The following is a 14,547-nucleotide window of genomic DNA, read 5'->3' on the forward strand; positions in this document are numbered from 1 at the left end:
TCTTTCTAAAGAATCCAAATCAGACACAACCACTGTCATCATTATTATCTTGGTACACAAAGCTGTAAACTAATGCATACAGAGAAAATATCTTTACTGCTCTTTATTTTTATTCCACAGTAGAGCAGCTGTGCATGAGTCACAATTCAAAATAATCTTTGTTTATCTGATACAGGCCGCTCCCATCACTTTAGGGTCCTCCTTTCTAGAAGTCCACTTTCTACCGATTGGTTAACTTTTGGAAGCCTGCCGAGGGGCCTTGACTGGTGTGCTGTTTGTACTTTGACTGCTCAGTCAGCAGCAGGTTATGTGACTGTAAAACAATGAATATTTAGAGCAGTTTGAAGTTTCTCAAGGTGATTTTTGCTTCATGAACTTGTAATAATGTTATTATGAGCGTGCTGTTTGGAGTAAGCAGTCAATGTGTTACTGTTTTAGAGGCTGAAATATGAACGCGTGGCTGTGAATGAGACACTACGCTCCCTCGGGTCAAAGTTAAACTGCTGGTTCCTGTTTATTAATCACCTATGAATGAAGGCCGTGGATTGTTCCAGCATGACGTTGAAGACAGGTGATGGGCTGTCTTCATAAAAGCTTGTCTGTGTTGAGGGTTAAACATTGACAGGCCTGCAGGGAGCTGCTGCTCCCAGAGCCTTGTCCTCACTCTGTCTTTAACTCGACTGCAGCAGCTCCGGTTTTCCTCACAGACTCAGCCATGGGGACGCTCTACGCACTGACTTCCTGTTTACTGCTCGCCGTCGGAACGGTCACTGCTCAGACAGGTACGAACCTTCTCTAAAAATGTGTTGTCAGAAAACTGAAGAATTCCCATTTGCTGTTGGGAATATCTCGTTTTCCCTGAAACACTCAGTTCATCAGTGATTCACATTAGAAGCTTTCCTGATTGGTCGCATGTTGAACAGAAACGCTGGTTTGTTGTGAACCTGCACGTCTATTTAGCTATTATCAGCTTAATTTTAGTGAGTTTAAAAGGAAATGTTGATGAAGATAAAGAAAGATAAGGATGCAGCTTTTATGGTTATAAAATGAATTCTCACACCATAAACTCAAAGGTCTGATGTTTTATTAATATCGTGTGTGTGTTTGTCGCTGTGCTTCATTCAAAGCTTTAAATTAATCTCCAATCTACCCCGATCGCAATATCATCCAACACAAAGCCGATTTTTGAATGTTCTGCTAATATCATGTTTAAAAACTGATAACAAACAAGGAAACAACCAAGGACACAAACTAGGAAACAAACAAGGACATATCAGCTGTTAATGACTGTGTAAGGGTCAAGCTATAAAAGCTTAACAGTGTTAATTATCTGACAGCTTCACCAATCACACCATTAAATAATCACTTCACGTACCCAGAGTATACAAGCTCATCGGACACTTTATTAGGTACGCCTCATTAGTAGATTCAACAAGCTGCTGGAAGCAATCCTCAGAGACTTTGGTACATGTTGATGTGACATCATCATGACATTGTTGCACAGCTGCTGTATCCATGGTAAGAATCTCCCGTTTCACCAAATCCCAAAGGTGCTCTGTTGGACTGAGATCTGTGCCTGTGGAAGAAATGACAGGTTTATTTACACTTCTGACAAATCTACTAAAAGTCTGGCTTAAATAACAACGTTTCGTGGATTAAAAAAAGTGCTTTTAATTCACTCTAATGACAGTGAAGCGGAACCAGTTTGAAAAAGTGAGGATTGTAGGCGAAGGTTTAGCTCGCGCCTGGAAGTCGACACGATATTTTCTGTGCTGGAAAAGTTCAAAACCATCAGAGCTTCATCTTTTCTCTGACCTTTGACCCCTCTGTGCGTTTGCTTTGCAGAGCCCACTAACACCAACGAGCGGGCACTGCCTCAGTGGCTGACCGGCATCATTGCCGTCTGCGGCTTCCTGTTCCTCGCCTTTGTCGTCATCCTGGCGAAGAAGGCGTGGTGTGAAAACCCCAGCAGGTCAGTTGGCCAAATACCGCCGAAGGACCGTTTGAATGTTTCAGTGCAGAAACGTTACATTCTGTGATTTTTCTGTGTCTGCGCAGCAGGACAAGCATTGAAGATGTGAGAGAACGTGACATTATCAGCAGCAACCTGTATGATATGCGCCTCAGCTCCATCAGGTAGGAACAAGACAGGAAACGCTGAAGACGCTTCTGTAACACCAAAGATCCTTGAGACATAAAACTCTGATTGTGAACACGACCGTTTATTCTACTTCTCGTTTTTGTTCTGCACCAGGAGGAAGAGCACCGAGTCAGGGAACGAAAACACCTACGAGACTAATCTGGACGCCTTCAGGTAGAAACACAAAAACCTCCATCAAAACAACCTGAGGGCCGAAGCTTCTTCCCTTAAACACACTCAGTGCTCAAACACAGCCACACAGTCACAGAGCGTCAGAGTCACCATCAGCGCCCTCTGTGGTTAACTTCAACACAAAAACCAGAAACACGCCTCCAGTACACTTCCAGCACACCTCCACTCACCCTCACTCGCCTCCAGCACACCTCCAGCTCCTGTGATTCCTTCACAGTGCTTTATACCACAGCCTGCCAAGTCCTCACTCCGTGCCGTGGTCAGAAAGATGAAAATAAAAAGTCGCATGGTGAAGGCACAAATCGTTCTTCCAAATTGAGGTACATTACTATCAAATATGAGTAACTGAGTAAAAACAATAGTTCCCAGCTCAGGTATCCTAATGCTGGAGTCCAACCACATTCACAGCTACTGCTAATAAACTCTGAGAAGCTTTAGATGCACTCTTCACTGAATCTGTCGTTTGTCCATCAGGAGCAAAGATGCACCAAACGCCTTCAACAACCTGGCAGCCGACATCAATGGCAAGACAACCTCCATGTGACTGCCCTGCAGAGAGTCTATTGGCTGTCTCAACATGGAGTCTGCAGAGACACAAAATTCTTTTTTCGTGCAAAGTGTAATTATTTGTTTTGTTGTGCGCGTGTCTGTTTTAAGGTGTGCGGAGTTCACCAGGGCGAAGGAATTTATTTACACTTACTGTATGATTGGCTTTATTTTTCCTCCTGATTGTGAATAATTGAATGTGTGGAATTAATATCAATGATCTGTACTCAGAGTAACGCATCAGCTGCTGTGTTTGTTAAAGGTTCATCGACTGTGCTGACTCTGTGCTCATTAATAAGTTATGTTTTCTAACAAACTGCTGTGTCGGGTCTCTGATTAATCATTCAACATGACAGTAAACACTGAAGAGACTAACAACAGCAGAATCCGGCTTTGGTGGTGGGGGGTTGAATGAAATTAATAAAAGTCACATGCAGTTCCTCTAATGTCCAGCAGAGGCAGCAGTGAGTCAGTCACCATATTAAAACGTCACAGCAGAAATAAAGATTTGTACAGCCTGATGCTGAGGGTGTGGTGTTTTCTTTAATGACACTGAGGATTCCTGTAAAAATGTTGTGTATTGTGTTGTGTTCAAACAAATACTTCCATATTTCTGCTGGTAATTTCTGTGATCTAATTTAATTTTGTCACTACTTTGAACTCATGACCATAGATAAGATTATGAAGATCGATTGACTGGTAAATTGATGCTTCCCAGCTCAGCTCTCTCTTCACCACAGCAGACTGTTACCTCACTGGTAACAGACTGGTGGTCAGTCCTTAAGTGATGGGACTATGGCCCAACTGCCATGTGCCACCACATTTGGGCCTGGCCAGGTCCAATGTGGACCAGGCACCTGATCCCCAGTTACTGAAAGTGGCTTTGAAAACGAAACAATTCAAAAACCAAAAGGTAAACTGAAATGAGCAAAACCAGCCTGAAAAAACTAGCCTGAGATAAAATGAATTGTACTGAGTAGACTCAGTAACTCACTACTCCAGCGAGTAGTGCGGTGCTCTGAACGGATAATTGGAGGTGAGCTTCCCTCCCTCCAAGACATCTACAGGAAGCGGTGCCTGAGGAAAGCGGGGAGGATCATCAAGGACTCCAGTCACCCCAGCCATAAACTGTTCAGACTACTTCCATCAGGAAGGAGGTTCTGCAGCATCCGGTCCCGTACCAGCAGACTGAGAGACAGCTTCTTCCACCAGGCCATCAGACTGCTGAACACGTCATAGACACCTCAGCTTCACTACTGGAACTTTAACATTATGCACTCCATACTGTACAGTAATGCCACTGTTTTGCACATGTCTCAACTCTGTATATTTTTATATATTTTATTTATTGTTTACTCTATTTAATTTGTAAAATATGTGTACACACACACACACACACACACACACACACACACACACACACACACGTAGAAAAATATTTAGTATACACGTCCAGAAATGCATATACTATTATATATTGTACATATATTTATTAGTTTCAGATGTAGCCATTCTTGTATTTTGCTTGTTTACATTATTGTATTTTGCACAACTCTGTTGCTTGTGAAGCTCGCACACAAGAATTTCACTCACATGTGCTGTACCAATGTACCTGCACATGTGATGTGACAATAAAAGTGATTTGATTTGATTTGAATGGCTAGTGAACAGCTAATGAAAAACAAGTATATTGTACATACTAGTACAAACCTCATTCGGTTTCAAACTTCTGGTTGTTCTCTGAGTCATTACCAATATTTCAGCTTCATGAAATAAATCTCGACTGCTGACCTGCCAGCAGTAAAAAACAAAAAACAACGCTTTCTTCTGATTGGCTACAGATCATTTTGAACTGAGAATCATACAGTAAAACAGTCCTTCAAAGTCAGTTTGGATCTATTATCTGTTATTTATTTGAAATCAAACAAATTTTCTCAACAACTTCTGAGAACATGATTAAGAAATGATGCAGAATAACAAGGAAGCGCTAGCAGACCAAAGCTGCAGGTTTCCACTCTGATTTCTGATATTCGGACATATTAGTGCTCATAACAATACAACAGCAACAAAAATACATTGTTAATTCTCAACAAGATCAAAAATAAATTAGATTTCATCTACTCTGGCATTTGCATATGAAGTACCAAAAAATTAAGACAATAATTATGACAAAGTAAAAGTTGAACATAAAGTATTTTGCATTTGATTGATATGTATAAAGTACAGGATGCTGCTGAGGCCGGTGCTCAGCTGCTGCTAAACACTTGAGTCAGACGAAGATGCGCAGCCACAAACAGCTACCTGCACAGTAGGAAACCATTCAAAGCAAAATGCTGACATTCAGTTGGATCGTCGTGTTCTCAGTCTAAAACAAACTGAGTTTCTTAGCACTTCAGGACAGCTGCTCATAAATACTGGGTATTTAATGAAAGGGATTAAACTGAGAGCTCTACTCATATTTGTTGAATGAGAAGATCTGGATTCTGGATGAGAATTAATATTAGAAGTTTATTGGTTGCAATTTGCAAATTTGCAACTTGCAGATAGCTGCAGTTATCTGCCACCAGCAGACCTGAATTTGAAGGCCTGTGGCAGCTCTGGGGAAAGCTCTTGTCCAGTTTCCACACTTTCTCAAGTTAGCTTCTGCTGTTTTACAGAGCTGGTAACACAGGACAGACTCCTCATGGAGAAGAAACCAGAAAAAAAGCTGCTCAGTGTGGACTTTTATGCACACCTGAGTGAAAACAGCCGATATTCTTTGCTTATACTCAGAGGTGAGAGGGTTCAGAACGCAAGGCCTAAAGACCGGTCAGGAACGCCACGGTAACCACCGGTTGCAGGAGGTTGCTTGTGGTCGCTAGTTGACACCTCCTCATGACTGCAGAGATCAGTAGCAGATTGCGGCTATGACTGACCGCAGCAAAGAAAAGAACATGACGGAGAACGCAAGGATTTCACTGAATGTCAGCCCGATGCTTTTATTCACGTCTCCTTCAACTACAATGTGGAAGACACTGTATCTGTTGCCAGGGGCGACAGGAGTCTCCATACCCACCAAGTCCTGAGAGTCTCCATGGAGACAGACATGTTTACATGTTCTATAAAGTGTTGCATGAACTCAGTGGAAGATAGCGGGAGTTTCACATCGGTATGCTTGTGTGTGCTCTGTTCAGCAGTTAGCGTACGTGGAAACAGAGGATATATGATGGTATCAAATGATGGCACCGTTTAACATGTTTGGCTAAACAACAGAAATACAGTGGAAGCACTCTAATAAATAAAAAGGAATCAAAAATAAATATACCTCTGTTATGAAGGGATATTTTAAATGAGCTTCACGCCCACTGTTTTCATTTTCCAGATTTTGAGTGAACAGTTTGCAGGTTTTTAGGACACAACATTTTCTATTAGATGGCGATGTTGGCAAGAAACAGTTTCCTCATTTCTAGACAAACTTTGTGTTATTAGTCTCTTCCCATCTTCTACGATTTATGTGGAAACAAGTTTACAGATTTCAGCTCTTACAGGTTTATATTTTTTCATAAGGAGGTTTTTGGCCACTTTTCTTGCTCAATACTTGACAAAATAACAAAACAGTAATTAAAACCCAACGATGACTGTAATTTTCAGATCTAAACACGAACCTTTTCCACAGCAGGAACCAGGGTCTAACTGCCAGGAGACACCCCCACCCCCTTAGAGTTTCCCATCTGTCTGTTGCACACCTTTAAGCTATAAAACTAAAAGTGAAGTTCTTTAAAGATCTTATTAATGAAGCTCAAATATTTGAACTGGCCAGTCACATAACTATGTGTTGTTTATGTTGCAGTCCAAACATAGCAACATGAGTTGCAGGTTGTCGTGGATGAAACCATCAAACAGGAAGTGGAATTATTTTCAGACTTGGTGTTTACAGTTAGTTATTTTAAAATATATGTCCAGCTACAGTTTGATTAGGTTTAGGGAAACATTGTGCTTTCTGGCTCGGCTTCCTTGCATGCTGATTGGTTAAAGTCTGAAAGGACCACTGGAGCCTGCTCTTGTAAATGTTTGCTCCAGATTGTGCATTGTTTGAGTTCCTGCGGTGAAAAGGTGCTTTTAGACCCAAATGAAAGTTCTTAAAAATGAAAAAAAAGGTTTGGAGTGGAAAATCACAGGTATAGAGCCAATATGAGGATGAAACTAAAGGCTAGCAGAGCAGCTGTTTCTTTCATGTTTGGCTGGTTGTGATGGCAGAAAAAAAAAAAAAAAAAAAAAAAAAAAAGGGAAGCTGACAGTCAGCGGCGTTACGCTCCACATCGGTCTTCACTTTTACAATAACGGCTACTACACGGCTAACAGTGGACCACAGAAGAGATGCTAGGCTAACATCAGCCACATCTTTCCCTTTTTGTTCCTCTGGTTCCATTAGTGAAAGGTTTCCCATCAGTCCGTGTCTCAGTTAGTATCAGTTAGTGCAGGCTGATTTGGCCATGCCTCCGTCAGTACGGAGCGTTGTGTCGATCAAAGGATAAATAACAGCAGAGCTTCTCAACCTGGTTCTGGGTTATGACATCAGATTTTGTAGTTGGGTTGGGTCGGTTCCACGATTACAGGACAGAATTGATGCTACAGGATATCAGCTGACTCATTTTTATCTCTACCTGAGAACAACGTGGTGCGAGATCAGTTTATTAGCAATCAATTAATTCCTTCTCGTTCTCATTCTCTCGAACTAGGCAGGCTGACCAGGTTCAGCTACCCTTGGGCAGACTCCACTTACACATCCTTGGTGATGGTCGTCCCGGTTCTGGAAAAATGCTTTAACTTCAAAATCAGTCAATCAGCACCCAGTGAGAAACAAATGAGCCACTCGTGTTGCTGCACAGTCGAGGACAGCTTGAGCTGGGTGGTGTCAGACCGACCTGCTCGTTATTGTAGTAAAGATGAAAGGGGGGGGCAGAACATTGATCTGGCGGTATTTTGGATCGAGCTGCTACGCTGCTCACAGCCATTATTCTGTGAGCAGGTTTGTGACCGCTGATTCTGCAGATGCAAAATAACTCACCAGCAGCGCTTCAAAGATGAGTTACTGCTCCCGAAGGCGCATCTGGAAGGACCACCAACTGCAGTCCAAGAGGGTGGACAAGAGCAAGGTAACTACACTTTATTATCTGTTTAGGAGCTCTTTGATTTGTGGTATTTTAGAAAGCGTGGGCATGCCTGTTTAAGGATTAAATATTACAGCGTGAAAACTACAGCGCGGGAAGTTTACTTTAGATCCAAACAGCAAGCACGAACACATCAGCTGAGACCCAATGTGGCGCCCTGACCCAGAGGTTGAGAAGCTCTGTTTAACATGTAAAGAAGGCCAAAACCCACCAACCCGTGCACAGGAAGTGTGCGCGCGCGCGCGTGTGTGTCTGACACCGTTTCTTTTGTCAATTTTTTGCGTGTTGGGGTTCAGAGTGACTATCAGAGTTGTTGTCCAGGAGTCTGAGCGTGTGCGTCGCAGCAGGAGCTCCGTGTGTGTGTGCAGGTGTGTGAGCAGACGTGTGTTATGACAGGACATCCAGCGTGACCGTTCCTCTCTGTTTTTTCAGGATGGCAACGGCCTGTTCGTGCGTCGCTCCCTGCAGACTCTCTCCGTTCACCGCCAGGATCTGATCGCCTCGTTTCAGACGCCCGTCCGCCGCTGCCGCGCCCTGAAATCAGCCGACACGCAGCACGTTTACATTCCCAGTGCCTCGCAGCACGTGACATCATCAGACAGAGACGGGTCCTGACCTTGCTGAAGACTGTCTTCACGTAGATCGGCAGGTCTCCGTGCGGACTGCCGAAGCCACCGACGATGCTGAAGCCGAGCCCCTCTGAACCTTTTTCTAGGCTGATGCTGCGAGGCCGTGGACCGCTGACGAGGAGGGGGAGGAGAGACTCTGGGTCAGATCAGTACTTCCTGTCATTACTCCTGAGTGTGTGTGTGTGTACTCACTCAGGCTCTGCTGTGTGTGTGTCAGTGTTGTCCGAGGGAATGGAGCTGCTGGTCAGACTTTCCACCTGTGAGACGATGGCGCTGATGTTGGTGTCCGCCACCACCTGAGAAGCGCACACACACAAACACACACACACACACACACACCCAAAGAGAAATCAGAATAGTTCATGTGTGCTCTGAATGTAAACACGTGACAGACCTCTCTCTTTACTGAACATTTTTATCCCCCGAGTGACGAACGTGACAGTAAAAGGGCGTTTTATGAACAAATCCCAAAGCAGCACAAACACTGGGGAACGCAGGCAGTATTTACTTCATGTCATTTGGGTGCACACACACTGATTAATGATGATGCTGTCGAGAAGCTAATCATGAGCTCCGGAGGCTCTGGTGTTGTAGAGAGACTTTCCCATCGAGTGATCCAGAACGTCTCAGCCGGGCTTCCATGTTCTTCCTGTGATGCTCACAAATAAAACAAACTTCTGATAACACACGGAGAGTAAAATCTCTCTGTGTGTTATCAGCTCATTGCTGCGTCTTAGGTTTGTCGGGCAAAGATCAGGCAGTGGATGAACTTCCACCCTCTGGCTTCAGGGGGCATTAACAAGCTCACTGTGGGTCACAAGTGCTCACAAGTGTTTTTGAACCAAAAGGCGTTCCACAGTGGTTCTTCTTTTTATTGTTTTACTTTCTCCTCCAATCAGAGGAAGAATGCACAGTGTGTGTAGTCCAGACTCCAGTGCACCCCCCCCCCAACAGTTGCAGACATTACTTGGCCTGACCCTGTTGCCCGCCTCAGTTTTCCAGTAAATCTGCTGTAATAGTGGGTCACATGCTGGAGTATTGCTCACCACCTGCATTCTCACAGTCCTCCCCGTGTACAGGTGTGCCAGGCATGTTTTACCTGCAGGCTGATGTTTCCGTAGCTGTTCTTCAGCATGGCCACAACCTCGCTGTGAGACAGGCCGTCCACAGACTGCCCGTTAACACTGACGATCCTGTCTCCCACCTGAAAACACAGAGAGACACGTTTCCATCACTTCCTGGAGACGGCCTCATCTCTCCAGCCTCCTCCTACCCTTAAACCAAGCCTTTATACTTAGAACTGATCCAACTTTTGCTTTAGGGGGGCATCGTGGCCCTGTGACGAAGTCTGCTCCCCGCCTGCACACCCACACAGCTACAGTGAGACTAAAGTTTGGTTTCAGCCTGTTTTTTTCACATGGTTGGTGGGTGCAGCTTTCAGGTGGAAAAGGCGTGGTCTCAGTCACCTTGAGCTGGTGGGTTTTAGCAGCAACTCCGCTGGCCTGAATCATGGCGATGAAGATGGGGATGTCACCCAGAGGACTGCCCTTCCCTCCTGCTACACTCACCCCAAGGGAGTCGCCGAGACCCTGAGATACACGGGTGGAAGAATAAAAGGAGAGCAGAATGACATCTAGCTTTAACCATGAAATCACAGCTACGGGTCTTTCTTATCCAGGACTCACTGTTTTTGTTTTTTCTTGTGGTTTGATGGAAATAAAAATATAAAATAAAAGGTGGACGCAGACCTTCTCACTGTGCGGTGACAGTGACATCTGGTCTGCACTATTTATGTGAGTTTTTATTTTACAGCAATCCAGGGATCAGAGGTCAGATAAGATAAGATAAGATAAGATAACCTTTATTAGTCCCACACGTGTGAAAAGTCAGGTGACCTACAGTGTGTTTGTATGTGCATGTGAGGTCATTACCCTGGTGATCTCCACTGTTCGGATGCCTTCGTCGAGCCCTGCACACACAGCAGAGAAAACGCGATCAGTGCTCTCTCTGTAATCAACACATTTGCATCACTCTGACCAATCACATGTGTCTACCTGAGGTGGAGGAAGTGATTTCACCAGTGGGCTCGGCGTTGTTATTGAGGGGCAGGCTTGAAGTTGGGGGGTCAGATGGCTCAGGTGACTGTGTGAGGGACGGAGCTGGAACGCCTGAGCTGTTTGTGCTGGCGTGACTCATCTGAAACAGGAAGTGTCATATCAGCTCACGCTGCTCGCCATGTCAGAGAAAGAAAATCTAGTTCAGGTGCTCCCAGGTGAGGAGGCATGTCCATCATCGCTTTACAGTTTACACAGGAAGCAGGTTTATTTTGTTAAAGCTGAGATCAGGACAATCCTGGCGCTCTGTTCCAGAATGAACTCAGACCCGGGGTGGGTCATTGTGGGTGAGAGGAGCAGAAGGAAAAGCTGGTGAGCCATCCAAGCCTGCTGGTTTGAATCCCTGCTCAGGTGTCCTGACTAACATAAGCACAAACAAAAAAACAGAAAGGGCTAAACTCTGATTTAATGAACCCGTCTCTCTGTGCTCTTCTTCTCTCCTCTTTCCCTACTGACGGTCGCCCCTCCCCGAGCCTGGTTCTGCTGGAGGTTTCTTCCTGTTAAAAGGGAGTTTTTCCTTCCCACTACCACCAAGATCTTGCTCATGGCGATCTGATTGTTGGGATTTTGTATCTTTGGGCTTGTAGTATTGCTTATCTTACAGTGTTAGGGACCATCATAAATCTGAACTCTCTCACACCTGGCTCCCATGTGAGTTACGTCTGGATGTGATCCAGGAGGCAGCTTTGAGTCGGCCGAGCTCCAACAGGACAGGACCCCGAGCACACTGCAGGATGGACACACACACACAAACACACACACACGTTAAACCAGACCACCTCAGAGCTGCAGTAAAGACTTTTATGGTAAACTAGCGCTGAAGTTTGCATCAATTTGAGATCATCTCAAAAAAAGTGTGACGCTGACTTTGAGCGAAGTCGTGGAAAGCTTTAACAGTGGAAGGAATTTACTGTTGTGTTACAGGGCTGCAAATAAGTGAAACATCCACATCCATGCGGGGAAACAGGAAGTGAGGGATGCTAACGCATTCCTGCAGCTCTGTGTTAACTCTGAAATGATTTCAGCAGCAGAAGCACACAATAAAAAGTCTGCTTTCAGAGTTGGATTCAGGTAGCGTGGTAAAGACCGAGCAGCAGTGTTGGAAGAGAAAGTGCTGGAACATGTTCCCTGAATTCCTCGTGCACTCTTTGTGTCCTCGAAATTTTACTTTTTCTACGTGAAGAAACACGTTCATGCACCGCCTCTTTAGTGTTTGTGGAACAATCTGAATCCAGTAAACTGATTTTTTTTAGGTCTGTCAGTGAAACACAGAAATCTCTCACTTCTAGTGACCGACCAATGAAAATGATCTGTTAGTGCGTGAAATAAAAAGCTCCGCCTCAGCATGTGCTTCTGATTAAATGTAGTATCAGTACTTCTACAGATCAGTGTTACTGCAGTAAACGCTCACAGTACTGTTCAGCACCTTCAGGATGGCAGCCACAGCTTCCTGGGAAGCATGTCTCGCGTCATCACCATTCACTGACAGAATCTGATCTCCCTGCATCAGCCGGCCGTCCAGCTCAGCGGCGCCCCCTCTGACCACCTCTGAGATAAACACACCGCTGCCACTCCTGGGACGGACAGACAGACAGACAGACAGACAGACGACATTTTCTCATCTGTAATCAAAAAAACGTTCCAAGACAAACTTTAAGCAGAAACAGATTTAACTCTGATGTTTTCCTGTCGTTATAATCAAAAATGAGACGTAATCCTCCTAAAATCAGATCTCATGACTTCCTTAATTTTCCTGACAGGTTTTTTTTTTTTTTTTTAATGCGGACCTCTTCCCGACGATGCTGAGCCCCAGCCCTCTGCCGCTCTTCTTCTGCAGCTCCACCTTAAAGACGTCCAGGTTCTCCTCATCTCTGTACTGAGCCTCGTCCCTCAGGACTGTCAGACGGACCTTAGCCGGTGTCTGACGCAGGGCGGCGATCGCCTCCTCGTGGGACGCCCCGCGGAGATCCACTTCATTCACCTACACACACACACACACACACACACACACACACACACACACACACACACACACACACACACACACACACACACACACACACACACACACACACACACACACACACACACACAGACGGTGGATGTATGAGCTGTGTTTGAGCAGGGGGAGCTGAAGCAGGTTAGTTTCTGAGCAGACAACATTAGATTCAACTTTCAAATCTAAATATCTTTTTGATCCAACTGAGTTTTTGACGACTCTGCAGAAGGTCGGACCTCCTACTGTGAGCAGTAACTACATTCGCCAGCTAACGTTATGGCTCATATACATCCTGTTAATGATGTAATGACAGGTAGATGGGCGCCTCCTCCCGTGGGTGGTGCTGTGTCTGTGAATACCTCCAGTATCTGGTCTCCGGCCCACAGACGCCCATCTCTGGCTGCAGCTCCTTCTTCGTACACCTCGTGGATCATGATGGCATCCTAGTGGAGAAACAAGAAGAGAGGGTGAGGCCTGGCTAGAGTCTGTTCATGAACTGAAGATGAAGAAGACTGATCTTCATCATCAGAGTGGAACGCTGTCCTGGCTTCATGTTAAACAGTAAGGATGGGTATCGTCACTGATTTCTAGAATTGATTTGATTCCAATTCACAAGGTCCTGATCCGATTCGATTCAATTTTGACTCCGACATTTAGAAATATTATAATCTCTCTCTCTCTCTCTCTTCAAATATTTTTACAGTGAAGCACAAGTAACGATTACAAAAATGCCCCATGGGCTCTCATTGCTTAATTTTTATATTTTTATCACCAAGAAAGGGGGAAAACAACAACAACAAAAAATGAAACAGACAACCAAGACGGTAGAAAAAGCCAAACAACAACAACAACAAAAAAAAAATCTCCCTCCCCACACCCTTCCCTGATCCCAGAGTGCTATCACTTTGTTATAACCTAGGGTAAAGCCCACATAGTAGTTTCTTGTTTGTCCATAGTTTCCAAATACTCAGTGAGTGACCTCCAGATTTGATCATAGTCCTCCAGTTTGTCATTTATAGAAATGTTATAATTCTGATCATTTATGACTGGTGGGTATTAACCCTAGAACACTATTGCTATAAATAAACTATAAATAAACACAATCACTAATACCGGGTGATTTTTACGTGATATAATATGACCAACAAAACGTACTTGTCATCAAAATATATCAAAATATGACAACACATGACAAATCAGAGTGGTCTGCTTTTACTTTCAACTGTGCCATGTCTAACAAAATGAAAAAAAGTGTCATGGGGTGACCCTAAAATAATGCTCCAAAATGTAAATGTATTTGCTCGGGTGAAAATCACCCAGCGATAGTGTTCTAGGGTTAACCAAGCAAATAATTCAGAAAACAGAGATTTGAGATGGGAAACTGTTCTTGAAGTACACTGACAGAGAGAGAAAGAGCTGTGCAGGAAGTGTGATTTTATCGTGGTGGAAGCAAAATAGCAAAACTAAGAGGGAATTCATGTCGATGTTTATGTGAAGCGAAATGTGAAGCGTAGTTTGGATCTTCTTTTGCTGCTGGTTCAGTCAACTTTCATTGGAGAGTGACTAAACCTGCAGCTTCAGAATCTGTGAGCTGTCGGCTTTCAGCTCCACCTGTACGTACACGTCTGGGTACGTGCCATCGGGTGAGAAAGACGACATTTCACTGATTATGATGCATCGGGTCCGCACTTTGCGTTTACGTCTTTTTGTGGAATCCTGCTCTCATTTACTGCTTTAGCTGTTTGGTGGTTGTTGAAATAATTTTGTGAGGTTTAAC

At 44.4% G+C, this 14,547-nt stretch overlaps 2 protein-coding genes across 11 annotated transcripts in view; one reads left to right on the plus strand and one right to left on the minus strand.

Moving 5' to 3' along the window:
* Positions 1–655: 655 nt before the first annotated feature.
* pdzk1ip1 (PDZK1 interacting protein 1) lies at positions 656–3,410 on the plus strand. Of its 2 annotated transcripts, none has more exons than XM_085398953.1 (5): positions 656–782; positions 1,846–1,972; positions 2,062–2,136; positions 2,255–2,314; positions 2,807–3,410. In XM_085398953.1, exons 1-5 carry the CDS (start codon positions 716–718, stop codon positions 2,874–2,876), a joined length of 399 nt encoding a protein of 132 aa, XP_085255079.1. In that variant the 5' UTR covers positions 656–715; the 3' UTR covers positions 2,877–3,410. The 2 variants fall into 2 exon arrangements, with proteins under 2 accessions (XP_085255079.1, XP_085255078.1); XM_085398952.1 differs by having other exon boundaries at positions 657–782; positions 2,059–2,136.
* A 3,691-nt stretch (positions 3,411–7,101) lies between these two features.
* Positions 7,102–14,547, minus strand: part of patj (PATJ crumbs cell polarity complex component) — a 92,093-nt gene continuing 84,647 nt past the window's right edge. For all 9 annotated transcript variants that reach the window (XM_085398106.1, XM_085398104.1, XM_085398110.1 and 6 more), the window contains 11 exons: positions 13,130–13,213; positions 12,559–12,752; positions 12,198–12,345; positions 11,412–11,498; positions 10,712–10,853; positions 10,589–10,626; positions 10,124–10,246; positions 9,757–9,861; positions 8,850–8,953; positions 8,645–8,768; positions 7,102–8,562 (listed from right to left, as the gene is read on the minus strand). In XM_085398106.1, coding sequence (XP_085254232.1) covers positions 8,416–8,562; positions 8,645–8,768; positions 8,850–8,953; positions 9,757–9,861; positions 10,124–10,246; positions 10,589–10,626; positions 10,712–10,853; positions 11,412–11,498; positions 12,198–12,345; positions 12,559–12,752; positions 13,130–13,213 — 1,296 coding nt within the window. In that variant the 3' untranslated portion in view covers positions 7,102–8,415. The remainder of the gene's footprint in view (positions 8,563–8,644; positions 8,769–8,849; positions 8,954–9,756; positions 9,862–10,123; positions 10,247–10,588; positions 10,627–10,711; positions 10,854–11,411; positions 11,499–12,197; positions 12,346–12,558; positions 12,753–13,129; positions 13,214–14,547) is intronic.

The sequence above is a fragment of the Rhamphochromis longiceps genome, linkage group LG23 (genome assembly GCF_057381845.1).
Source record: "Rhamphochromis longiceps isolate RC_006_pf linkage group LG23, R_longiceps_female_GT1.1, whole genome shotgun sequence".
In the NCBI taxonomy this organism is placed as follows: domain Eukaryota; kingdom Metazoa; phylum Chordata; class Actinopteri; order Cichliformes; family Cichlidae; genus Rhamphochromis; species Rhamphochromis longiceps.